Source organism: Macadamia integrifolia, chromosome 1 (assembly GCF_013358625.1).
Source record: "Macadamia integrifolia cultivar HAES 741 chromosome 1, SCU_Mint_v3, whole genome shotgun sequence".
Lineage (NCBI taxonomy): Eukaryota > Viridiplantae > Streptophyta > Magnoliopsida > Proteales > Proteaceae > Macadamia > Macadamia integrifolia.
Window position 1 is genome coordinate 22,207,259 of NC_056557.1, and position 25,026 is coordinate 22,232,284.

A 25,026-nucleotide genomic window follows, 5' to 3' on the forward strand; every position below is an offset into this window, starting at 1 on the left:
TAAAAACCATTTCAAAAGATATTTCAAGTGGTGGTGTTGCTATTGGTTTGTATGAGAGAGCGAGATATGGAGAAGAAAGCCATGTTCGAATTACTAGCTTCATAGAGTTAGTATATTATGACCCTCGCCAAACCCCACAATGATAAGTACCTCGTGCACTAGGTGTGGCATTTTTGTTCTTTTAGAGCAACAACAGAGTCATCGATTGTTCGAGTTGTCTCAATTTTTTAGATGTCATCTCCCAAAGTATAGATGAGTGCCTTTCGATCCAAGTAGTCTTATGGACCAGAAAGGGAATTGGGGGAGGGGGGAGAGTGGGGAGTTGTGAAGGGGATGGCGTGAGGTGGCGGCACGGGGTTATCGTAAGCACGGAGGTAGACTGCTAATGGGAGGAGAGGTGAAGGGGAAGGGAGGAAGGGTAATTCAGGAATTTTGAATTATCAGGTGTGAAAGAGATGTAAACGTTTGTATATGAGGGAATCATGCAATAATTCTGCGTGAGAGGAGCTTAGTCAATAGAAAGCAAGTATAGGGGGAGTGATTTTAAGTCACGAGCCTTATTATAGCAAGTTAACAACTCCGAAGAATCTGATGGTCAAGATCCTGCAAGGTATTGAAAACCTGCTCGGTCTTTAAGCATGGCTCTACATAAAGCAGTCCAGTTCTTGGAATGCCGGTTCTGTGACAAGCAAAGCTTCAGGGGGCTCCGACAATGGTGTGTCTCTACAAAAATACCATTTCTCACGTCAGTGTTGCAGAAAACTCTGATTCTCGGTCCCTCAAGCTTTGCTGTACCTGAAAGCGATCTCTGCTCTAACCCACCCCGCAACAAAAAGAAAACAAATGCCATTATTAATCGCTTGCTTTCTAAGTTCCTTAGGCAGCTTCAATAGTCAGACTCTCTCTCTCTCCCTCGAGTTCTCAATTTGTTGAGTTTCATTTGAGATGCCTGCGATATCCTCTGTGATTTTAATTTCAAGCTCTCTGCAGATTGATGAAACTTGTCAGAAATTTTTATGTTTTTAGAATTGGAACTTTTTTTTTCTTTCAGCTTTGGCAGCTTCCTCTTTTGCTAGCATTTAATCTGTTTTTATTTTAAATGCTAGAGTTTTGATCCTGAAATGGCGCTTTTGAATGCCGTTTTGGATCTCTGAAGTACTTAGGCCATCTCAGTTTGCCATTATATCTGTTTTTTTTCCTGTCACAGAGCGAGGAGGAGTATTTTAATCCTGTCGCTTTGTGTGGGTTTTCGTAGTTAGAAGTAGTAGAGTTTTAAGCTCGATTTGGGTGAGAAGGGTGAGCATTTTTTTGCTAAAAAATCCCTGAAACTCTTCTGCTAATCGATTTCTGGAAGTTTGGAGAAAGAAGATGGTCGATTTGTTGCAGAGCTCAACTAGAAATAGGTTTCAGATGGCTGTGTGGATCGTGAAGCTGGGTTTTCTCTTCATCGGAATCGTATCCACTGTTCTGCTGCTCAAACTCACAGTACCTTACTCTGTGAATGCTCTCCTATCCGCCATTCCACGACTCTGGTTCTCGTTTCGTATCTGGTTAGCTCCTCCGTATCTCTACATCATCGTTAATTTCATCATCATCATTATTGCAGCTTCATCGAGATTTCAGCAGAAGCACTGGGGGAAGAACGGCGAAGAAGTTGTCATCGAAGCAGAGAATGAGAATCGCTCGCAGAGGCACTGGGGGAAGAACAGAGAAGAAGCTGTGATCGAAGCAGAGAATGAGAATCGCTTACAGAAGCAAGAACGAAGTGATTTGGCTTCTGATTATCTCAAAACCTCGACGGAGATATGGCCCGATATGGAAGAGATTCCGCAGGAGTACGTTGAGAAGGCCTTGGTTTATGTTGAAAAATCGCCGGAGGTTCCGTCTGGTGTCTCATGCTTGACGGATTCCGATGAGAAAACAACGACGGATCTCTCTGTTTCCTCCCGCTTCGCCGCCACGAAACCGTTGGAGACAAGTCGGAGAATCGATAAATCGGCCGCGGCACCGCCACAGCAAACAGCGAAGTCAGTCGGGGTTGCGAAGGCGAAGAAGCAGAATGATACGTTGGACGCTACGTGGAAGATGATCACCGAAGGAGGAAAGCCATTGATGCGACACCTGAAGAAGAGCGAGACATGGGACGTTCCACCTCGTGTGAACGATCCTGACTCGGATGTGGACTCGTCATCAGGAGTGACGAATCGAAGGGAGTTGAGGAAGTTGGAGACCTTTAATGATGCTTCATCAACGGCATCCTTGAGGGGTGGTGGTAGACTGATAAGGGAGATATCGCTGAGCCAGGAGGAGTTGAATCACCGAGTGGAAGCGTTCATTAAGAAGTTTAACGATGATATGAGGTTACAGAGGCAGGAATCGCAGAATCGTTACTTGGAGATGGTCAATCGTGGAGTCTATACATGAGAGACATGGTTACACTCGATAAATGGGTAATGCGTACGTGTGCTCATCAATTTTAGACCGTCTGATTGGAATAACGGAATCACTGGACAGTCTGGATTGATGGGATTCCTGACTTTGCTGTGTTTTTCCCCTACTTTATCGTTAAATTTCTATTCTTAAATGGCAGGTCCCTGTGATATCTGTGGCTGAAAGTATGTGAAGATGGTCGACACGTGTATGGAGTGAGTTTTCTAGATTAGAGTGGTATAAAACCTAAAAATGGAATGTTGGAAATAATACTAATGGTTCCTCATAATATGTTGGAGTTAATGTAACTTATATGGTTACCTCTTGTACTTGGCATCGCTCCCTTTGGAGAGTGCAAAGGGATTTGATCAGTGGATGAAGTCCCCTTGATGGCATTTGAGTTATAGATATTTTTGGGTCTCTGTTGATCCCATCGTGGATTTCTATTTAGCCTCTCAGTGGTTCTTGAATGAAACTTAGCTGCAACCAAGTAGCTGGAACCCTTGATGCCAGCCAAGGGAATAAAATCCCAAGCGTAGGGGTGGAAAAATTCACCCAAACCTACCACTGGTAGCTGCAACCCCGGTAGCAGCAAAAATTTTTCCAATCTTTTGTATGGCCTTGTGTGGACCCTTAAACTTACACCCAAAAACAAAAGATTTTAGACAACCTTTTTCTTTTGTTTTGGGGGGGGGGGGTGTTAGATCACTAATTAACCGCTTGGTTTACTCATTGATCAGTAGTAAAGTTGACTGGTAATATAGGAGGGGAAGGGGGAGATCGAGAGATATGACCACTGCAACTATTATATAGGTGACTTCATATGGTTCGAGTTTTCCAACTTGATATAAAAATTGGTTAGGCCATTGACGGTTTGAAATGGTCTGAAATGTATATATCCCCACAAGGTCACTCATATAGTCATATCCCAATCCTCATTTAAACAAATGTATGTCTAAATAACACCTTTATATGTGAATTTAGAATTTTACATCTTTCTTTAGCTGTCCTTTGTTTTATTCTCAAAAGTTGTTTAAGTTAAAAGGTATATAAGAGTTATCATAAAATAATTTTGAAAGTGATTTATTATTGTGCCATTATTATCAAAATCTATTATTGTTTTACATAAATTTTGAACATGCATGTTAAATGACAGTATTATCCTCATTAAGAAAAAAATTTGTTATACTAAAAAGTTCAAAAAAAAATGTAACAATCCCCTTTGTGTTACCAACAAAGGCAGTGTAAGAAGGAATCTGCACTGTGTAGACAATTTTTGGACCAATTTATTATCATTTCAAGATGTCAGATTAAAATAGAAATTAATCCACTGTTAATTGGTGATATAGATGAAATTATTTAAAATTTGAGCCTATGTGAAGTACTTTAGCCCAAGTTTGTGCCAAAACCCCTTCGAGAATGACTACGTTTCCACAGGTGTGTTTTACAGGCATAGAAGCCATCTAGTGCACGACACAAAGAATCGTAATGCACAAAAAAAGGGCTGGGGTTGGGGGAACGACTTGAAATAGCAAAGACCAAGTTCTGAACCATAAGATCTAGGCTCAATTCAATGGGGAAAACTGCCTTCTGGCAACTTTAGCTAAGTTTCAATTTAAATCAAAATTTAAAGATAAAAAAAAAATGACAGGAATTCAAAAGAAACAACAAAGATTGATCTGTGACCTAATTGCCTCCTCCAAGCTCTACTACCAAAATTGAATACCAAAACAAAAAGCCTTGCAGTAATCCCACAAGCAAACCTCCGACTAGATTTTTCCACTTCTTCGCCTCTACTGTTTCTCAATGTACACGACCAACCTTGCTGAGACTCACCATGTGTGCAGAATTCTCCATCTGCATTCCTCGTACTGCAGAACCCATCTCATAAGGAGACCGCCCAACCGCTCCATATGCATCTTGATGCCGTGTGCTCTGGTACCCTGAGGAATAACCACCTCCTCTCCTCAACTGACTTGCACGATCCCTTGTAAAACCACTTGCGGCAGCACGACTGGAAGTTGGCAGTCTACGACCACCACCATATCCCGTGCGCAAGCTTCCTTGCCTTCCCTGGGTAAAGTTCTCCTGCCACTTACCCGTGGCAGCACCAGCATAATCCTGGCTCTCTCTACGCCTTGGGGGCAGTCCATCCAGTCCACCACCTGTCCTTGCCTCTAGAGCCCTTTCATTGCTTTCAGCAAGGATTGAGAGCTTCTCCGTCAGCTGGATTGCAAGAGCCTGCAACCTCGTGTGCTCAACATTGTGGAAGACAATGCAATGGGTTGGCTGGTCCCAACTTGCATGGAGCTCTTCCATTAACATCATCTTGCTTACGAGACTCTGCACATGGCTTTCCGAGAGATCAAACAATGTGGTGAGCTGATCCAAGCTCAAAGAATCGTACGAGGAATAGGTGAGCAAGTAGGTCCTGAGAGCCTCTTCTTTAATCTTGGTCTTGAGCATCTCAAGAACATTCTCCTGGTTCTTAAGAAGCTTCCAGACATCAAGGGACTTGATGACATCGAAGGCCTTCTGGAAGTCTCCCTTGCCCAGGGCTCTGGTAGCAGCCATGACATGATCCCTGACAGTTTCAGGGGGACCTGTGAAAGTCTGCCTCTCACTCACCTCAAGCAGCCTTCGGAATGTCTTGCTTGTGACCTTGCGCTTGGCATCATGGGAGTTGGCTGCCATATTAGGTACCTCAATAAGCATGGCACATACCAGATGGACAGCCTCTAGAAGCTCTAGATTTATATGCATGTGGTACGGCATCTGCCGCCTGCTCTCAAGCTTTTCCTGATAGGAAACAAATAATGGAGTAAGATCACTATTCCAAACACATGGAATGAAATACTCAAATAGTCAGTTGAGAACTTCAACTAAAAAAAAATCCTGAAATTTATATACCATGACCATAGAAAAAAAAGGGAAAGCAGTCATTAATTATTTGAACATCTTTCTGATATTAAAAAACAACAGGAATATGAACCCTTAGTTTTTTTTATAGATAACTAAATTTTATTGCAAAATCAAATGAAAGGGAGACCACAGTATAGTCAACAATAACAAGGCCCAAGGGCAGCACCTCTGAAGAGAAATACTCAATTGGATAGCTAGCTACCCATGTTGAAGATTGCCAAATACCCTCTAGCTAAGCTAATCTGAAAACCTATAGGATAATTGGTTCCACAGAATTTGTTTTCACACAAATTACAGAGATCAAACAGAGCTTTGGCCAATTGAAGTAATGCACATAGTAGCTAAGGAGCATATAAAAGTATATAAATATCAATAACAATCTAAAACTAACATATGAAGCTAAAATTTCTGGCAACAATCCAACATAGACACATCCACAAGAAAAAAGATTCCCACCATTGACACACATGTAACATAAGTACATATATATATACATGAGCCTAGATAGAGAATATGCAAATGAGTATTAAAGCAGTCGATCCCTTGACGTGGTTAAGATTGTCCAATTGGACCTTAGAAAGCTTTATTTTGCCCAAGGATGACTTCTATGGGCTTTGGGATTTTATTTTTATGGATGCAAACATGTAATAGACCTCTTTTATAAGCCCATATTTGGGGTCTTAATTCTATATATGGGATTAAATATATGGACAAGATTGTGTGGGGCCCATGTGTCCTGTTAAGTAGGTTAGTTTAATATAGAAAGAATCCTTTTTAGTTAGCCTTTTATGTCTTATTGTCAGCAGTAGTTTCTATCATTTGGGAGTCTTCAATAGCAAGTATTTGGTCAGTTTAACTTGGTTTTCATTTCGGTAACTTGAAGGGATGATTGTATATTTGGTTAATGAGTCCTAAAGTAAGTTTATTTGGTTTTTATAAATACGATTGTAAGCTTATTGAAGCCACCTAAGAAGAGAGACTACTATCTCGGAGAACCAATTTAGTTTTCTGTCAGGTAGATCCACAACATAAGTTATTTACTTACTTAGGAGGCTCATAGAAAGATTTAGAGCTTGCAAGAAGGATCTCAATATGATATTTATTAACTTAGAAAAAGCCTATGACAGAGTCCCTAGAGAATTAATATGGCATCTATTAGAGAAGAGAAGGGTATATATATATATATATATATATTTTTTTTTTTTTTTTGTGCTGATGACGGCTTGTCTAATCTTGTGGGCCCATAATGACCCCACAACTGCATGAAGGGTGTCGAGTACATATGTGAATGTAATTAAAGACATGAATGAGGACGTGGTGACTAGTGTGAGAACCGTGGGAGGTTAAGGCAATGAATTCCCAATTATATTTGGGCTATATCAAGGATCAGTTTTAAGCCTTTATATGTTTGTGCTTATTATGGTTGATTTAACCAAGAACATTCAAGACGAGGTTCCGTGGTACATGCTCTTGGCTGATGATATTGTTTTGGTGGATGAAACAAAGGTTGGAGTTACGGAGATCAACCTTGGAATCAAGAGGTTTTAAGATAAGTAGGACAAATACTAAGTCCTTGGGAGTTAATCTAACATGTATTAGAGAAGAAAAGGGTGTCAAGTAAATATGTAGATTAGTCAAAGACATGTATAAGAGTGTGGTAACGCAAAGTTGGAGTTCTAAAGATCTGGAATCAAGAGTTTTAATATAAGTCGAACGAAGATGGAGCATATGATGAGTAACTTTAGTCACACTATGATGGATAACGAAATACTGAAAATTGAGGAGAGACAGATACCACAAAGTGATTATTTTAGATCTCTGGGGTCAATCATAAATAAAGCAGGTGACATAGAGAATTATGTCTCAGAGAATTAAGGTGGGATGGATGAAGTGGAGAGATGCATTAATGTAGGAATGGATTGGACCACCAAACCAGACCCAAAACTGCAGGAAATTATAAACTAGAGAACAACCAATAATCACCCAACAGTGAACAGCAATAACAGTCCAATATTAACTAGTCAACAGTCCTTATCAATCAAATCTGTCAAACCAGAAATTGGGGCTCTAGGATCAGAAAACAGCACCAAACAAAAGGACTAATCAGCAACCAAACAATGGTATCAGCAGTCCACAACCATAACAGAACAGTAGCAATTTCAGCAGTCGACAGATTTCAGATTACCAATACAGATTAGGACAGGGCAGCAGTAGACTAAATAAACACAACCAGAAAATCCAGAGACCTTTTGGATGCTTTGTTTTGCAGAATTTTCTAGGCAGCAGAAATTGAAGATATAAATACCTGGATCGATGAATACTTGAGGAAGCTTGGAAAGAAAAGAATACTTGAAGAAAAAGATCCTCCCGGGCTTCACACCGCAAGGAGTCGTTGGATCGAACACCAACCCATCACTGTGATCAGACACAAAGAAGTTCTCTTGCAGAGAAAGCAGCAGCAACAACCATATATTTTTTCAAAATCATGGCTCATTAAAAGAGCCATCTACTTTATTTATAATGATGGGGAGGGTTTACAAATAATAGTAACTTAGAGTTACTAAATCTGAGTTACTAAAAACTGATTACAAGAAGTTACTAAAAACTGAAAATTAGAATCTAATGAAAATAGAAACTAGTCTCGATAGAAATTAGAAACTAACAATGACTTGAAATTAGAAACTAATTTAAGACTTCAAAATAGAAACTAAATAACTAATTAGTAACCCCATCAGCAGCCCAAATCGTGGGCTGACTTGGACCAGATCTGGGTTGACCCAATCAGCCACTTGGGTAGACCTTGGTCTTGGTTCTCCTTGTGTAAATCCTTGTCGGTACTGCATCAGCTCTCCCCAGCTTGAAAACATTCGACTCCGATGAATGGATAAGGTACATGTAGTGCTCATACAAGTCGTGATCAAGCCTCTTGAAATCATCAGCATGAATCCAAGTACAGTCACTACGGGGACGGCCTTTTCACTTGACAATAAAAGTGTGATAACCGGTGCCACGGCGGAAGGTCTTGTAATTATCATCCAAGACGTCTTCAATAACTTCAGAAGTGGGTGGCTTCAGTTGGGCAACCTCAGCATTTGCTCCGTGTCTCCATCATCCGAATGATGCCCAACATAAAGGTGAAGATCAGCCACATTAAACACGTTGCTTATGGTCATGTCATCAGGCAACTCAAGCATATAAGCATTAGGTCCTATACGTTTCAACACCTTGTAGGGACCCAACTTTCGTGGATGTAGCTTGGTATTGACACCTGTCTGAAACCGTTCAGGATTTACTCGAATCATCACCATGTCCCCGGGTTTGAACTCCACATAACGCCGATGACGATCAACAGAAGCCTTATACACCTCATTGTTCAAGGCAATACGTCATCGGATGTTGGCATGCACCTAAGTGATATGAAGCAAGAACTTATCAGCTTCAATACTAACTCGAGGCTGGGGTGGAAGCGTCATAAGGTCAATAGGCTGCTTAGGTTGAACTCCAAGCAAGATCTCAAAAGGAGTACGACCGGTTGTCCTATTCACTGAGCTGTTGTAGACAAATTCTGCAATGTCAAGAATAGAAGGCCATGTCTTCTCATAGTCTCGAACCAAATACCTCAACAAGTTTCCCAAGCTACGGTCCACCACCTCTGTCTGTCCGTCTGTCTGTGGATGAAATGCAGTTGAAAAGTTCAGCTTTGTATTTGTCTTCAACCACAATGTCTTCAAAAAATAACTCATGAACTTAACATCAAGATCAGACACAATACTAGTTGACAGCCCATGTAGTCTTACTACTTCCTTGAAGAAGAGCTTTGTAACCTGATAAGCATCAAAAGTCTTACGACAAGGTATAAAATGAGCCACCTTAGAGAAACGATCCACAACCACCATAATGGAATCATATCGGTCTCTAGTAGGGGGTAGTCCAAGAACAAAATCCATGCTAACATCAAGCCACAGTACATGAGGAACAGGTAGTGGAGAGTATAAACCTGTGTTCTGTTTTCCTCCCTTTGCCAACTGACATACACGGCATCTCTTGATCACATGATCGACATCCTTTGCAATGCATGGCCAATAATATCGATCAGTCACCTGTGCAAGAGTCTTATCTTTCCCAAAATGTCCTCCTAATCCTCTTCCATGTAACTCCCTTATGATGTGATGACATAGGGAAGAGTTTGGGATACAAAGCCGTGTGCCAAAGAACAAGTACCCATCATGAATAGAGTACTTTAAGTGCTGCCCACCTTGTTGTAACTCCATAAAGATAGTGCTGAAATTAGAATCAGGTGCGTACTCACCTCGTATCTGATTTATGTTAATGACATGTGCTGAAAATGTGTTAAGTGTGAGCACTTTCCGGCTAAGTGCATCAGCCACTGTATTCTCTTTTCCCGCCTTGTACTTCATAGTAAATACAAATTGCTGCAAGTAGGCTACCCATTTGGCATGTCTGTGGCTAATCGACTTCTGTGAGTGAAGGTGCTTCAAGGCCTCATGATCAGTGTACAAAATGAACTCCTTACCAATGAGGTAGTGCCTCCAATGGCATAGCACTTGGACGACTGCATACAACTCCAGATCATAAGTCGAATAGCGCTTCTTGGCCTCATTCAATTTTTCGCTATAAAAAGCGATGGGGTGTCCTCCTTGCATTATCACTCCTCCTAGCCCAACATGTGAAGCATCTGTAGCTACCTCAAATACTTTGTCAAAATCTGGTAGGCGTAGGATAGGTGCCTCTGTCATCTTCCTCTTCACAAGAGCGAAGGCTTTGGTCGCTGCAGCTGTCCATTCAAACTTCCCTTTACTCGACTTCATACATTCAATGATGGGTGCCATAATTGCACTGAAGTTCCAATAAATCTCCTGTAGAAGAAAGCTAACCCATGGAAGCTACGGACTTCTGTTAGTGTCTTAGGTGTAGGCCAATCAGTGATGCTCTTGATCTTCTTCGGATCAGCTTCAACCCCCTTTGATGACACTATAAATCCAAGGAATACAACCTTGGGCAGCATGAAGGAACACTTTTTGAGATTAATGTACAAATTCTCAGCACGGAGTACTCTCAAGACTTGCCTCAAGTGATCCATATGCTCTTCTTGGTTCTTACTGTATACCAGAATGTCATCAAAATAAACAACCAAAAAGTGACCAATGAAAGGATGAAAGACCTGTGTCATCACCCTCATGAAAGTACTAGGTGCATTCGTCAGACAAAAGGCATGACTTTCCACTCATATAAGCCATCCTTGGTCTTAAAGGCGGTCTTCCACTCATCCCCAGGACTGATGCAAATCTGATGATAGCCACTCCTCAGATCTAACTTGGAAAAGACCTTTGCCCCAAACAGCATATCCAACATATCATCTAGTCGTGGTATAGGAAACCTATACTTGACTATTATCTTGTTGATAGCATGGCTGTCTACACACATACGCCAAGAACCATCCTTCTTTGGCATGAGTAAAGCTGGTACTGCACAAGGACTTAAGCTCTCCTCAATGAAGCCCTTCTGTAGTAACCCATCCACTTGCTGTTTCAGCTCGGCATGCTTAGTAGGACTAAGTCTGTAAGCAGGAAGGTTGGGTAAAACCGAACCAGGAACCAAATCAATAGCATGCTGTATATCTCGCATGGGAAGCAACTCATCCGGGAGATCATCAAGGACTAAGTCAAAAAAATCAGATAGGAACTCTTTGATAGGGGCACTATGCGTTACCTCAGGTTGGGGAGTGACTTCTCTAGTAACAAGTGCCATAACCATTCCAGTCTCATGACTTGTGCGTAAGAATTGTTTGCGGGGAATAGCTAGCAACTCCTTTGTAGCATAGCTATTACCTTCTTCTCATTGTCAATGTCCTTCTGATTTGACCTTATGGATTTCTTTCGCTATATTTCAACTAGCACATTTACCGGATAGAAAGTTGTAGGGACACCCTTTCACATGAAAGTACACAGATTCTTCTTCCCTCCAACTATAGCATCATTGTCATACATCCAGGGGCGACCAAGCAATACATCTGTGAGTTTCATTGGGATCACATCACACCAAACTTTCTCTTCATATCGGTAAAGTTTCAAAGGAACTGAGCACCTCTTATTCACCTCTAAAGTATTACCGTTCAACAAGGATACCTTATAAGGCTAAGGATGTGGGTCAACTTTCAAGGTTGCTTTCTTCACAAAGACTTCAGAAACAACATTGACACAGCTGCCACTATCAATGATAATCTGACCAGTATGCTCACCTGACTTCATACGGCTGTAGAATATGCAGTTACGTCGCCAATCATTCCTTTGGTTTCGGCCACCAATATGCAAGTAACAATATTTATTCCCTGAGTTTCATCCTCATTAGTGTTTTCCATATCATAGTCATATCCACCATCATCATCATCATCTAAAGGATAGGGGTAAAGAGCTGACTCATCCTCCTCATTGGAGTCTTCAACCTCAGCTACTGCATTAACCCTCTGCTTATGCGGACAAGACTTGGCAAAATGTCCTACCTCTTGGCAATAGAAACACTGTACCTTATTACCACTTGTCATGGGTGCCTTTCCATTATGATCAACTCGTGGAGGAAAAGTGGACTTTGGAGGTGCTAAGCTACTAGGTTTAGTGGCTGAAAAATTCTTCTTTACCTCCCCAGCTTGGAAACTAAACCTTCTAACGGGTTGTGCTAGAAGCTCCTCTGCTCGTAGGGCCTTGTCAAAACAATCCCTCACTGAGTGCACTTCAACAACTCCGATACCCTTGTTGATTTCAGGTCGCAATCCCAGTCGAAACCGAGATAACAGTTACCTTTCATTCTCCCTTATGCCTGTAAAAGAATAAAGTGCGTCAAACTTGTTCATGTACTCGACAATAGTCATAGACCCTTGACAAAAAGAGTTTAGCTGGTCTTGTATGCGAGCTCTGAAGTTGCGTGGCGAGTATTTATCTGATAGCTCAAGCTTCATCTCCTCCCAACTAGTAGGTTCTCTACCACGATCTTCTAACTCTAACTCATAGGTCCTCCACCACTCACGAGCAGCCCCAACTAGCTTTGCACGAGTTAGTTTCATCTTCCGTTCCTCAGGTAACTCATAATAGTCGAAATAGTCATCCAATGCCACTACCCAATCATAGAACAATTGGGGGTCATGTCTTCCATCAAACTCCTTCAGATCGAGCTTGACCTTCTATGAATCTCCAGAATACCTCCGTTGCACGGAACGCTCAGTCTTAAAATATCCTCTTACATACTCTTTAAAAGTAGGTTGTGCTACTAGAACCCTCTGTGGTGCTCTAAGATTAGAGTTTACTCTCCTGTTGGTCAATTGAGCAACTACATTCAATGGAGTGTCCTCTTCGGGTGTTGTATGTGAATTGCCAGCAGGCTGTTGTGGCAGGGTCTCTTCATTCAATAACCTGGCATCCAATTTAGCCTTCAATTCAGTCCGTAATGCTTGCTGTTCAGCCTTCATCTCAGTCCTCATAGTCTGTAGCATCTCCATAAGAGAAGCTAGGGTCGGGGTGTTGTTCCCAGCCATGTTCTGATACTACTTATGTAGGAATGGATTGGACCATCAAACTAGACCCAAGACTGCAGGAAATTATAAACCAGAGAACAACCAATAATCACCCAACAATGAATAGCAATAACAGTCCAACAATATTAACTAGTCAACAGTCCTTAACAATCAGATATGTCAAACTAGAAATTGGGGCTCTAGGATCAGATATCAGAACCAAACAAAAGGACTAATCAGCAACCAAACTATAGTATCAGCAGCATAGTTGTCAAGGCGTCGCCTAGGCGACGACTAGGCGTCCAGGCGGTTTGTCTGGGGCCTAGGCAACAGCCGCCTTGTTGCATTGCATGTTGCCTTGTGTTTCAGCACTTATTTATGCCAAATATCATTCAAATAAATGATATTTACTTAAAAAATTATTCATAAATAAGCAAATGCCCCTTATTTGAATCCAATAAAAATAGTTTAAAAATCAAATTCTAAAAGGATAAAAAGTCAACCCCCAGTCCAAGAACAAAAATTGGATTTTGGTTATAGGGACAATTTTCAACTTTTAAATGCTGCGGTTTTTCTCAATCATGAAAATTTTATAAATTCTATCATGTTAAAACATTGCTAAAAACCAAAAGTCCGGTAAAATAATATTTTGTTTTGATATTCATAAAATTATTTTCATTCAGGCGATTTTAACAGTATTCGTGCACTTAAAAATAAGTTTGACTGAAGCATAACTTTATCATTGCAACTCAGATTTAAGTAATCTTAGACTTGTTAGAAAGCTGGTTTTATGTTATAACTAATACAAGAAGTCTCATATAAAAATAAAATCATTTGACCAGTCAAACTTATTATAAAATAAGAGCATTTCTCTAAATGTTGATTTTTTATAATTTAATATGACTTAATTTTAATTTTTTATCATTTGATGTGGCTAAATGTTGATTTTTAATGACTTGATGTGGCCTAATCTTGATTTTTATGATACAAGGTATATATAACTTACTAAATAATGTTAGAAAATAGGAAAAATAAAAAATAACACTTGTTCGCCTTGTTCGCCTTAAGACGGGCGCCTTCTCGCCTAAGCGCTTAGACAACCCTCCACTGTCTTGGTTCGCCTTGGCGCTATGACAACTATGATCAGCAATCCACAACCATAACAGAACAGTAGCAATTTCAGTAGTTGATAGATTTCAGATTACCAATACAGATTAGGACAGGGCAGCAGTAGAATAAATAAACACAACCAGAAACTCCAAAGACCTTTTGGAGGTTCAAATCAACAGCAATATGGATCCAAAATACTAAGGAAACAACATAAGACCAGTCACAGTAATCGATCTCAAGTTAGGACACAACAGTCACTAAAAGATAAAAATTGGGGGATTTTTAATATCTCTATATAGACTCATCAGAAACAGTCCATACTAGGGTCGATCCTTAGTAGTATATGGACAACCAATCGACCAAAATCTGAGCTCAAACCGAAACTCAGATCTGGGTATTCTAGTAGGGGCGGATGCTCTGTTTTGCAGAATTTTCTGGGCAGCAGAATTTGAAGATATAAATACCTGGATCGATGAATACTTGAGGAAGCTTGGAAAGAAAAGAATACTTGAAGAAAAAGATCCTCCCGAGCTTCACAATGCAAGGAGTCGTTGAATCGAACACCAACCCATCACTGTGATCAGACACACAGAAGTTCTCTTACAGAGAAAGCAGCAGCAACAGCCATATATTTTTTCAAAATCGTGGCTCATTAAAAGAGCCATCTACTTTATTTATAATGATGGGGAGGGTTTACAAATAATAGTAACTCAGAGTTACTAAATCTGAGTAAGAAGTTACTAAAAACTGAAAATTAGAATCTAATGAAAATAGAAACTAGTCTCGATAGAAATTAGAAACTAACAATGACTTGAAATTAGAAATTAATTTAGGACTTCAAAATAGAAACTAAATAACTAATTAGTAACCCCATCAGCAGCCCAAATCGTGGGCTGACTTGGACCAGATCTGGGTCTACCCAATCAGCGACTTGGGTCGACCTTGGTCTTAGTTCTCCTTGTGTAAACCCTTGTCGGTACTGCATCATGCGTCTAGAGTGTTGTGTTGACCGACGTATTCCTTTAAAGCTTGAAGGAAAATTCTATAGGATTATTGTATGAACGGCTATGAAGTATGGGGCGGAATGTTAGACAGTTAAGAAGTGTCATATAGATAAGTCACGTGTAACAGAGATGAGGATATTGAGATGGATATGTAGCAAAATTAGGAAGGATAAATTAAAGAATGACCATATTAGAGTTGATTTGATAGTTGGCCCCATCCACAATAAGCTCCGAGAAAATCATTTGAGGTGGCATAGGCATGATCAACAGAGGCTTTGGGATGCTCCAGTAAGGAGAAGTGATTTGATTTAAGATTGAAGGAACTAAAAGAGCTAAGGTCAAGCCTAAAATGATCATAGGAAAAGTAACGAGGGAAGACATACATAGTTTAGGTCTTGTCCCAAGTATTACCTCAAATGAGCTTATTGGAGGACAATGATCCATGTAGCCGACCCCATTTAAGGGGGACTTTTCGGAGGTGTTTTGTCGTGTCCCTCTCCTTGTACTTTCTTTTTACATTTTCTAATCCTTGTTTGTCTTTGCTTGGGTCCATGTAGCCGACGTAGCCGACCCCATTTAAGGGGGACTTTTCGGAGGTGTTTTGTCATGTCCCTCTCCTTGTACTTTCTTTTTACATTTTCTAATCCTTGTTTGTCTTTGCTTGGGTCCATGTAGCCGACGTAGCCGACCCCATTTAAGGGGGACTTTTCGGAGGTGTTTTGTCATGTCCCTCTCCTTGTACTTTCTTTTTACATTTTCTAATCCTTGTTTGTCTTTGCTTGGGTCCATGTAGCCGACGTAGCCGACCCCATTTAAGGGGGACTTTTCGGAGGTGTTTTGTCGTGTCCCTCTCCTTGTACTTTCCTTTTACATTTTCTAAGCCTTGTTTGTTTTTGCTTGGGTCCATGTAGCCGACCCCATTTAGTTGGGATAAGGCTGAGTTGTTGTTGGTTTGGTTTTTTTATTTTTTTCTGGGTAAATATTACAAGAATTTTAGTGAATGAATTGATCAGATTTGAAATATTGGTCATTACCAATAGGTAAACTTACTGTTTTAGCTTTCCATGTAAAACCCCCAAATTTAATCGTGAGTTGCAGGTTTAAAGCTTGAGTCGGTTATGCAAATTAGAAGAAATTATCAAGACACAATCCGCAAAATCAGAACTGCATTCCACAACCAATATCCGATCTCCAAGGCTTTCAATCCATTCGAGCCCATCCATGGGATTGTGAAAAGGACCCACTTTGTTTGCTTACAGAGGGATGAGCTCTCTCTCCTTGTATCTGTGATCTGTCCCATCTGCTTCGACTTTCAAACCAGAAACCAGTAAAAGAACCACAAAAATAGCTCCCCCCATTTCCATCATCAAGCCCAGACCTTTCCAACAAAGATTGTACTTTTCTTGTTCTTCAGGAGATAATAAAACAAAACCAGAATAAATACTGCAACAAAGAAGGGATTTTAATAAAATAAACCCTAAATTACAACAAGATTGAACAATGCAGGTAGCAGATCTGCGAGATTGAATAATAATCATCAATATATAGATGTCCTCATGCTAAGATCATTTAAAAAAAAAAAAATTGAAACAAAAAGAATATCAACAGCAAATGTTCCCAGAACTTTGTTTTCTATGGAAGGATTTGATTTTGCTGATATCGGAGGAAAAAAGATATGCCAAGCTGAAGATCTTTCGTTAGAAGAGAGACCCAAATGAAACAATTTTGAGGGGAACTTCGAACTAGACAAAAGTCAGTAGATTGAGATTGTGTGTGTGTGTGTGTGTGTGAGAGAGAGAGAGAGACAGAGAGAGAGAGAGAGAGAGAGCTGAGAAGAACCAGACGTGGGTTCTGTTATCTCCGCGAAACACAAGCTGAACAGAGCGTGTTCTGCTCCGGTAGCGATGACAGTGACAGGCTTAACCCATTTCCCCCTAGAGGACCACTACTTAATCTGCTGATTGTACAATTTTCTGAGAATCAAGCCCCAGTTCAACCAAGATGGAAGGGCCGGGTGTTGTCATGTAAGAAGAAGAAGAAGAAGAAGAAGAAGAAGAAGAAGTGGTGGTGGGTCCCACTTAATTTTGTGGGTTTTCAACAGATGGGAATGGGTTGTTATATAGAGGTTAGTAACATGGTCAAAAAAGTTTTTTCACGTTTTAAGTTAACGTTGTTACTCATTAGGGGTGTAGTGGATATAATTTTCAAATCGTGGGGTTACAGGAAATAAAGAACATTTTAGGGGTGGTACAAGAAAATTTCCCTAAAAATTATAGTACAAACCAGAGATGCACATAACAGGTCCCCATCTTCAGTGAAGTTAAAAAAAAATGGGCTTATAGTTCAAACATCCAAATCTCTCTCCAAAGAAAAAAACCCCTATCCAAACTTCTGCCAGTTGTCTTCCATGGGTAAGATTGAACTGCCAATTAAGTTGCATGTGCTACAACTGTACAGCCTCAAATTCATAACTTAGGACTCTCCACAAAAATAGATAAATCATGTTCATCACTTGCTAAAGATTCCTAAGGTGAGACCTGTAGAGAGGAATTTCTAGGTGGGGGATAATTTCTACATGTATGACTTGATTTGGCCAATCATACCATTAGACAACAACTTGAATTTTCTACATGTCAAAGTATGGTCCATCTCACCCATTCGGCTCACCATCTAGTGGAGACACTCCCATTATACTTTCAACCATATGGCCCGCCTGCTATGTAGTGGATGGCCATAAAGCCAAACTCATATCACATGGGCCACCATATATTGAACATTCCGTCCTGGTATCATTGACAAAGTAACTTGACAGACCCATCAGCAATGGGATCAAACTATAAGCGCAGTTGGAATAACTTGGAAAACTTGGCCTCCATTTCAAAAAAATGGCCACCAGCAACAAAAATCAGATCAATGGTCGACATCACTTAGCAATAGAAATCAGAACAAATGTTGATCACATATTTAAAATCTGAAATTCTGAAGCTTGAGATGCTCCCAATTCATAGACATAATTTTAGTTAACATTCAACTAAATCTAAACTTCCTTGAGACATAGACTCAACAAATAATAATTTAACCAATCAAAAAAGCAACCCCAGGAAAATAAAAAGAAAAGTATAAACTTAGGCTGTGTTTGGTATGGAATGCATTCCGGATTGAGAATCTGTTCTGGATTGTAAGAAATGTTGTTTGGTAAGTGATGCGGCAAAAATTGACTGGATGATCTTCCCTGCAGTTCCTGGTGCTCCAGCCGACCTGCACAGAAGAGAGGGCAGGGGAGATCCGGGCTGACCCGACAGAAGACTCTCCGATGCCTAAGCCAGATCTTTCCACAGCAGATGCTCAAGAGAGCTTTTTCAGTAAAAGAAGTGATCGATCCCCATGATGGAGGCTTACCGTGATATTTATAGGCTGCTGATAGAGGGAGAATGGGAGACGTTTGTGAAGAGTCCTGTTTAGGCGTAGAGTCCTTGAGGGTAGTGGCTCTGTGATTCTGGGAATATTCCGGGTCCTAGGGTATTCCAGGGGAATATTCCCCTCTAATCTCGGAGATGCCAACCGTGTGAGGGATAGATGTCTCTAGTGACGTGTAGTGCCATAGTGGATAGTCATGTCTTTGTGAATAGGGATTACGTTACTTGAATGTCCGAGGTGGCAGCACGGCCAGATGAGAGGCCGAGGTGGCATCTCGGGCTGATGGAGTACTGAGGTAGCAGCACAGCCCGATAGGGGGCTGAGGTGGAAGCATAGCCTAATGGGGGCTGAGGTGGCAGCGCGGCCCAATGAGGGCCGAGGTGGCATCTTGGACTGATGGAGGGCCGAGGTGGCAGCACCGCCAGATAAGGTACCAGTATAGCATTGGTCAGGACGCTCCTTGCCCGTGCCGTGGTTAGGGAGAAATACCTTCATCAGTAAGCATTCCATTCTCAAATCCTTGGAATGTGGGCAAGAATGTAGCCCATTCTGGATTGCGATTTTTTCCCATTCCACGTTCTCATTCTGTGACTTGTGTCTCAACTCTCAAGTCACCTCTCCTGAGCCTGGATTGTGCTTCCTTCTTCCTTCATTATCCCCTACCGTCGATACTCCCATTTTCCAACACCATGAGATGAGGCCTCTATCGAGGATTTCTTCGATACATTTAGAAGTATGAAGAACGATGAAGCCGACGCCGTTGATCCGTCTGCTATAGGGGACGCTAGGTTAGGGCTCACAGCTTCCACTCTCAGAGGAGGTAAAGGATCCGATTTTCCTCTCTCAGGTAAGTTATTTCCTCTCAATCTTTTTCCTCAGGTCAGTCTGTAACTCTTCCAATATGTTCCTTATTATCTTTTTCATTTCCCTGTTTTTTATTGGCAGAAAAAGTGGTTGAGAAGAATTAGTTGGAACTCTCTGTAACTCAGTTTGATCAGAGGTTTTGGTTGAAGGGCGTACTCCCATATGCGACCTAAGGTCCTGAACCATCGACTCTTACACCTAAAAGCCCCCTCTGCTATAAGATGCAAACCAGCAACTGCGTTGGGTTCAGTTTCAGAAATTTTCTGTTGGAACGTAATCCCAGAATTTCAGTTCGATTATCATCTTCATAGGAGAGAGTTCTCTCCAATAACATGAGTTCAGGTCTACCGCCTAACCACCCTTTGTTTTTCCAATCTACTCTGCAACATTTTTCCGATCTCAACACTGGGTAGTGAAGAGTTTTCCCATGAGTTGTTCGATGAAATGTTTAATAGATGTGAGCATTTTATAATTAAGAAAGCATTTTATCAAATACCTATCCAAACGGTGTTCTTAGTTAAGAATGCATTCTACATTTTGAGAATGGGAATCCACATTCTGAGAATGGGAATGCATATCAAACATAGCCTAAACCTCAGAGCCAAAATGATTAATTCTGCCAGTAACATCCTACCATTAACCTACCCCCCAAAACTGACACCAAAACCAAACAAATTGGTCCCAGTTACAGGACTGACATTTCCCCACTGCCAAAATAAGGATAAAAGCTTTTTGCACAAAGTGCATTGCTTCCTTTTATTTTCTTTAATTTGTATCCTACGAATGAAATTTTATCAGCCCCAGAAAATTATTTTAATCTACAAAGTGAAAGAAATATAGAAGGGAAAAACCATGGGTCACCAACTCACCTAGATGCCATGGCGACAATGATTTGTCGGGGCCAGCATGATGCATATACTATTGGAAAAAAAAAGAGGAACATGTTTTGCTCACATTCAAGGGATCAAGCCCCAGAGATTACATCTATCCACTCCCTGAACCCAAGTCCCAGAATAAAAATCAACTGTTATAAAACAAAAATTTTCCCTGGACTTCCAAGACTAAAATACCAAAATTTTAGGAACCAGTAAAAAACCTCCAGAAAAGTATCATTGATCGAAAACACAAATCCCGACTTCTTTAGAAGGTGACATTTGAAACATCGAGGATGGGACTTTCACAACAAATAAGCACGCAAGCGGAGGCACAAAAGTAAATAATAAATAATTGACAAAGATAAGATTACCTGTTCTGGAGTCTTCTCATGATAACGACTTTGTGAGACTCCCTGTGCAAGCAACTCCTTTACCCTTCCACCAGTATAGAGTTCAGAAAGGCAACTGTGTGCTTCAGAGATTAGTCCAACTCTGAATGCACACAGACCAAGTTGTGCCATAGCCCTATTGAAAAGAATCTGAGATGAAATGTCCATATGCTGGACACCATCCTGCAAGTGACTCATTAACAGTAGGTCACGTGAAGTTGCAAACTCATCCAAGATAGCATGCTGGTATATGTCACAGAGCATTGCACGAGCTTTGGTCCTCTCATCCCCATACATGTATATGAGCGAAACAAGTATATCCATCAATGTCCTGCTACTCTCTGGAAATGAGGGTCTTCGAGGTACAAGCTCAGGAGTAACAATGAATACAGTGGGGCCCCTGCTTTCTTCGACCACTTGATTCTCTTCAGCATCCACTTCCCCATTCTCTCCACCTTCTGTCTGTTCAGCCAGTTTTCTCATTGCATCATAAACCTCTTGGGGCTTATAATAGATAAGCTCCACCCGCTTTAATGCAACCTTTGCAGCAGCCTTGAAATCCCCAATCCTTTCCAAATAGTTTTGAACATTTTGAGCAAGAACTGAAAACACAGGCTCATCCCTAAGCCTTTCAACATACTCTCTAGTGTGTGGATCAATGCATTGCAAGCTCTTGAAGAAATCTGCATCCATTCGTTCAAAGAAAGCAACCAAGGTTCCCCAAACCCGAATTGTGCCTTTATGGTCATCCCCCTTCTGAGTCTCATTCTCATCAGGATCCACTGAATCATCCACCACAATGTTAGGATACTGCTCAAGGACATCAAGTATGACAAGCATGTTCTGCACACACTTCTTCCAGACATTAATGGGCATGTGCCCACTAAGGCTTGGGTTCACATCAAACTGTGCAGAAACAACACTGAAAAGTATCTCAAGCTTCTGTGCAGGTGTCTTGGCAACCTTTGTCAAAAATGTAAGCTGCTCAACCTGCTCAACCCTTCCAGTTCCCTTTCGACCCCTTGCAGCCACAATCTCTTTAAGCTTCTTATTAACCGTATCCCAAGTGATCTCACTGGGGTCCTTCATGAATTGCTTGTCCATAAGTTTATCTTTCTTACTCATCTTCTTCTCCCAAACTCCACCACCCTCTTCATCTTCACCCTCATCTTCATCACTAGAATCTGACACGATTGCAATTTTTGATGGGTCCTCCTCAAACTCTGTTTCGGAATAATCTTCATCGGCTGACTGATCATCAGGCTCCCCTTCCTCTTCACTCTCAGGTTTTTCTCTGTACTTACTAATCAGGTCCTCAAATTGCTTGTTGTTCTTCTTAAGTCTCTGCTTCATGGAGTTCAACGCCTTTGCATTGCTAGCACTCATCTTCTTCTTCGCATCCTTGTTGGTCAAAGCCTCACTTAAGAAGTCTTCTAACATTACAAGTGCTTTGATATAAAGAGTTGGAACTTTCTCAGATTCCGTGACCCTGATAACCTTTTCAAGCTGCTTGTTCATCTTCTCAAAGCTCTCTTGGAGGCTTACCCAGTCATTGATCTTCATGGCATTCTTCATCTGGTCAACAGTAGCTGACATCTCCTCAAAACGTTTGTCCTTGGCAGATCGGACAACACGCCTCTGACCATCAGAATCATCACTATCACTAGCATTCCCTGGCAAGTATTTGCTTCCATCAGCTGCCCCAGCAATGTCAACAGCTCCACCACCGATCTCTACATCATCTTCAATATCACTCTCTTCCTCTGCCTCCGTGTCGTTTCCACTCTGTAGAAAATAAAATATATAAAATTCTATGTTGGTGTTCCTATACTCCTGCCAAAAGTTGCACGCATACAATTAAAGACGAGTCTGACATACCTGAACCCAGAAACGAGAAGACATTTTCTTCTATGCGCAAAGCTCGCCAAATCACAAGCCTAAAAATCTGTCCAGTGAAGGAAAAAATAACTTCATTGACACAATAACCAGCAAATCATATCCTTCCAATGGGGTAAAAACTTAACTCCCCACTGATGAATACATCAAATAAGACATAAACAGCCAACTATCAAATACACATATAGGAAAACACTTCCATCCCAAAACAAAGCAACAACTTTAACATCCACACTCCATAGGGAAATGTAACATCAAGTCATCAACTACTAGCTCATACAGACAAACAAATCCTATCAATGGTGGAACAAGAAAAAGGAACTTATCAAGTGCCAAACATGGAAGCTCACATTACGAGAGGACGACAGCCAACAGAATTAATTTAAAAATCAAATTCATACAAAACCGCAGAAAATGTAAGCCTTCAAAGACTAATTCGACGCCAAATCTGAATTACACAGTATTGTAAATTAGTTTTGAGAAGAGAACAACAAATATATGGGGAGTAGTACATGGAAATTCTGTGAATCTACAGTAAACAAACCATACCGGAAAAAACTGCTGATTTCCTCTCTCCTAAGCCACATTAAATCAAGAAAGTCAACGAACCCATTGCAGAAACAAGAGAAAACCCTCCAGGAAAAAGGACCAAAATGAGGGGACGGAAAGAGAGAGAGAGAGAGACTTACCGCCTCCGATAGTTCCAACTTTCAGGGGATTTCTCGACCGTTTCTCAGAGAAAGAGACGCGAAAGAGTGTCTGGGGTCGAGTGAAAATGATATGCCGCTTTATATAGTGGGGCAAGGCTAGTGTTTGGGCTGGGCTGGGCTGGGCTAGGCCGGGCCTGGGATGTATAGACGCCCAACTCGAGCCTGTTTAAAGCCTGGTGAAACTAGGATTGGGCCGGGAGTCCGGGACACATGGGAAAAAATTTAGAAGAGGGTTTGTACTTCCTCCATGCCCCACATGGACAAGATGATTTGATCCATCAAATTTGCCAAGGGAACAAAAAGGGTTTCCGCAAAAAAAAATAAAAAAGAATACCATGTTTTTGTGTGCGTATTCACATTGGTCACCCCACTAGTGTAAGGACCATGCGGCCTTTTAGGTAACCATCTCCCTTTTTTTTTTAAATAAAAATAAATAATTCCTAAAATAATTGATGTGAGAGGGTGTAGAATACCATGTTTGCTTAGAGAACCCTCTACTCAATGATATATAGGTATCAAAAGGATTTAGATATCTTAGATATCAATAAAGGGGTTTTTTCTGTGCCCACACTACTTTTTATTTTTAATAGGGGGAAAAGAATGCTACCTGTTTGAGCCATCTACCTCTTGACATCAAGTGCCATGAAAAGACACTCATGTCCCTCTGGTTGGATTCATGTGCATGTACTCTCACTGGCCCAAGCGCTGGCGTAGTGGCCATGCGACCAGATAGTATTCTTTCTCCATTTTTTTTTTCTTTTTTTGGTAGAAAGATAGCCTATTAATCTGCATGGATTACTCTTGTGATCCAAAACAGCTTTAGATAGACAACAATCGAAATTAGGCCAAATTGTCCTATTCGCAATGGACAATGCCCTCCTAGCAAGGGAATCTACAATAGAGTTAGTAGCCCTTGGAACATAGAAAAAGGTTCATCATCAAATATAAGTAGTTAAATGTCTTATATCTTCTACTATCGGTCTAACAGACAAAGCTGAATTTGTTGAAGTAGGTTCCAAATAAGAGATAATTTCTTGATTATCGCTTTCCACCAACACCTCAGGAGCCCCTTCAAAGAGTGACTCCAAGAGTCCTTTACAGATCGCAAATGCTTTCTGATGAGCACATTTATGTGTGAAATCTAATGTAGTAAAACATGCATTTTACATATTTAGAATGGAGCTACCATGGGTTTTACTCTCTTTTTATAGGTTTAATATTTTCAAGGCCTTAAGGACTATCGGGTGCGATATCTCTAATTTTACACGTAAAGATGTCATATTTCTTTTCATGGTTACGAAGAGGACGAAATTCTGAGCAAGATGGATGTGTTCAATTGCAAGTACACATTTGTTTGGTCAACCGTAAAAATGATTATTCTTTTTGGAACAGAAAAAGAATAATGGATCAAAACTAAACCGAGATGTAGAACCAGCCCATCTGCAGTTGTTCCAAGGGTATAAGGAATATTTCAAATACCAACAAGAATCGATAGACCATATCCTTAAGCGATTGAAGATTCATTTTTGGTAACAACAACTATCTACCATAGTTAGTGAGTTGTGGTGTGCAAAATCCCTTCCTTATTAGGAAGTCTCAAGTTCGAACCTCTTACATGCCATTTTGTTGAGTTTTTTTAGAAGATTTTCTCTCTCCTACTCATCACTTAAAGGAGGTCAGCGAAGATGGTTGTACGCAAGTTTGAAGAAGAGAGAGAGAAAATAAAGAGAAAAAATAGGAAAGAAGAAGAAAAAAAAAAAGACTATGGCATGGATGGAATTTTCCATTAAAATAGAATATTGTCCAAATCCAAGCAAGAAATATCGGCCGAAGGGAGAGAGAGAAAAATAGAAAAAGGGAGAAAAAATAGGAAAAAAAAGACAA

General features: G+C 40.7%; 2 protein-coding genes across 5 annotated transcripts; one reads left to right on the forward strand and one right to left on the reverse strand.

Moving 5' to 3' along the window:
* The first annotated feature begins 664 nt into the window (after positions 1–664).
* On the forward strand, positions 665–2,874 carry LOC122074016. Of its 3 annotated transcripts, none has more exons than XM_042638790.1 (2): positions 665–1,684; positions 1,748–2,874. In XM_042638790.1, exons 1-2 carry the CDS (start codon positions 1,369–1,371, stop codon positions 2,422–2,424), a joined length of 993 nt encoding a protein of 330 aa, XP_042494724.1. In that variant the 5' UTR covers positions 665–1,368; the 3' UTR covers positions 2,425–2,874. The 3 variants fall into 3 exon arrangements, with proteins under 3 accessions (XP_042494724.1, XP_042494734.1, XP_042494743.1); XM_042638800.1 differs by having other exon boundaries at positions 665–1,680; positions 1,744–2,874; XM_042638809.1 differs by having other exon boundaries at positions 665–1,659; positions 1,723–2,874.
* Positions 2,875–4,004: 1,130 nt separating this feature from the next.
* Positions 4,005–23,186, reverse strand: LOC122086217 (eukaryotic translation initiation factor 3 subunit C-like). Of its 2 annotated transcripts, none has more exons than XM_042654960.1 (4): positions 23,122–23,186; positions 22,415–22,481; positions 20,519–22,321; positions 4,005–5,229 (listed from the first exon to the last, which is right to left on the reverse strand). In XM_042654960.1, exons 2-4 carry the CDS (start codon positions 22,436–22,438, stop codon positions 4,234–4,236), a joined length of 2,823 nt encoding a protein of 940 aa, XP_042510894.1. In that variant the 5' UTR covers positions 22,439–22,481; positions 23,122–23,186; the 3' UTR covers positions 4,005–4,233. The 2 variants fall into 2 exon arrangements, with proteins under 2 accessions (XP_042510894.1, XP_042510889.1); XM_042654955.1 differs by lacking the exon at positions 23,122–23,186 and adding an exon at positions 22,982–23,117.
* Between the last annotated feature and the right edge of the window lie 1,840 nt (positions 23,187–25,026).

Bases quoted from the DNA above. Each gene is read 5' to 3' on its own strand.
- LOC122074016 (XM_042638790.1), top strand. From the start codon at position 1,369: ATGGTCGATTTGTTGCAGAGCTCAACTAGAAATAGGTTTCAGATGGCT. The intron at 1,685-1,747 runs CGCAGAGGCACT...ATGAGAATCGCT, and splicing joins AGCAGAGAATGAGAATCGCT to TACAGAAGCAAGAACGAAGT.
- LOC122086217 (XM_042654960.1), bottom strand. From the start codon at position 22,438: ATGTCTTCTCGTTTCTGGGTTCAG. The intron at 22,322-22,414 runs GTATGTCAGACT...TATTTTCTACAG, and splicing joins CTTCTCGTTTCTGGGTTCAG to AGTGGAAACGACACGGAGGC. The intron at 5,230-20,518 runs GTAATCTTATCT...GTTTCCTATCAG, and splicing joins ATGAGAAGACTCCAGAACAG to GAAAAGCTTGAGAGCAGGCG.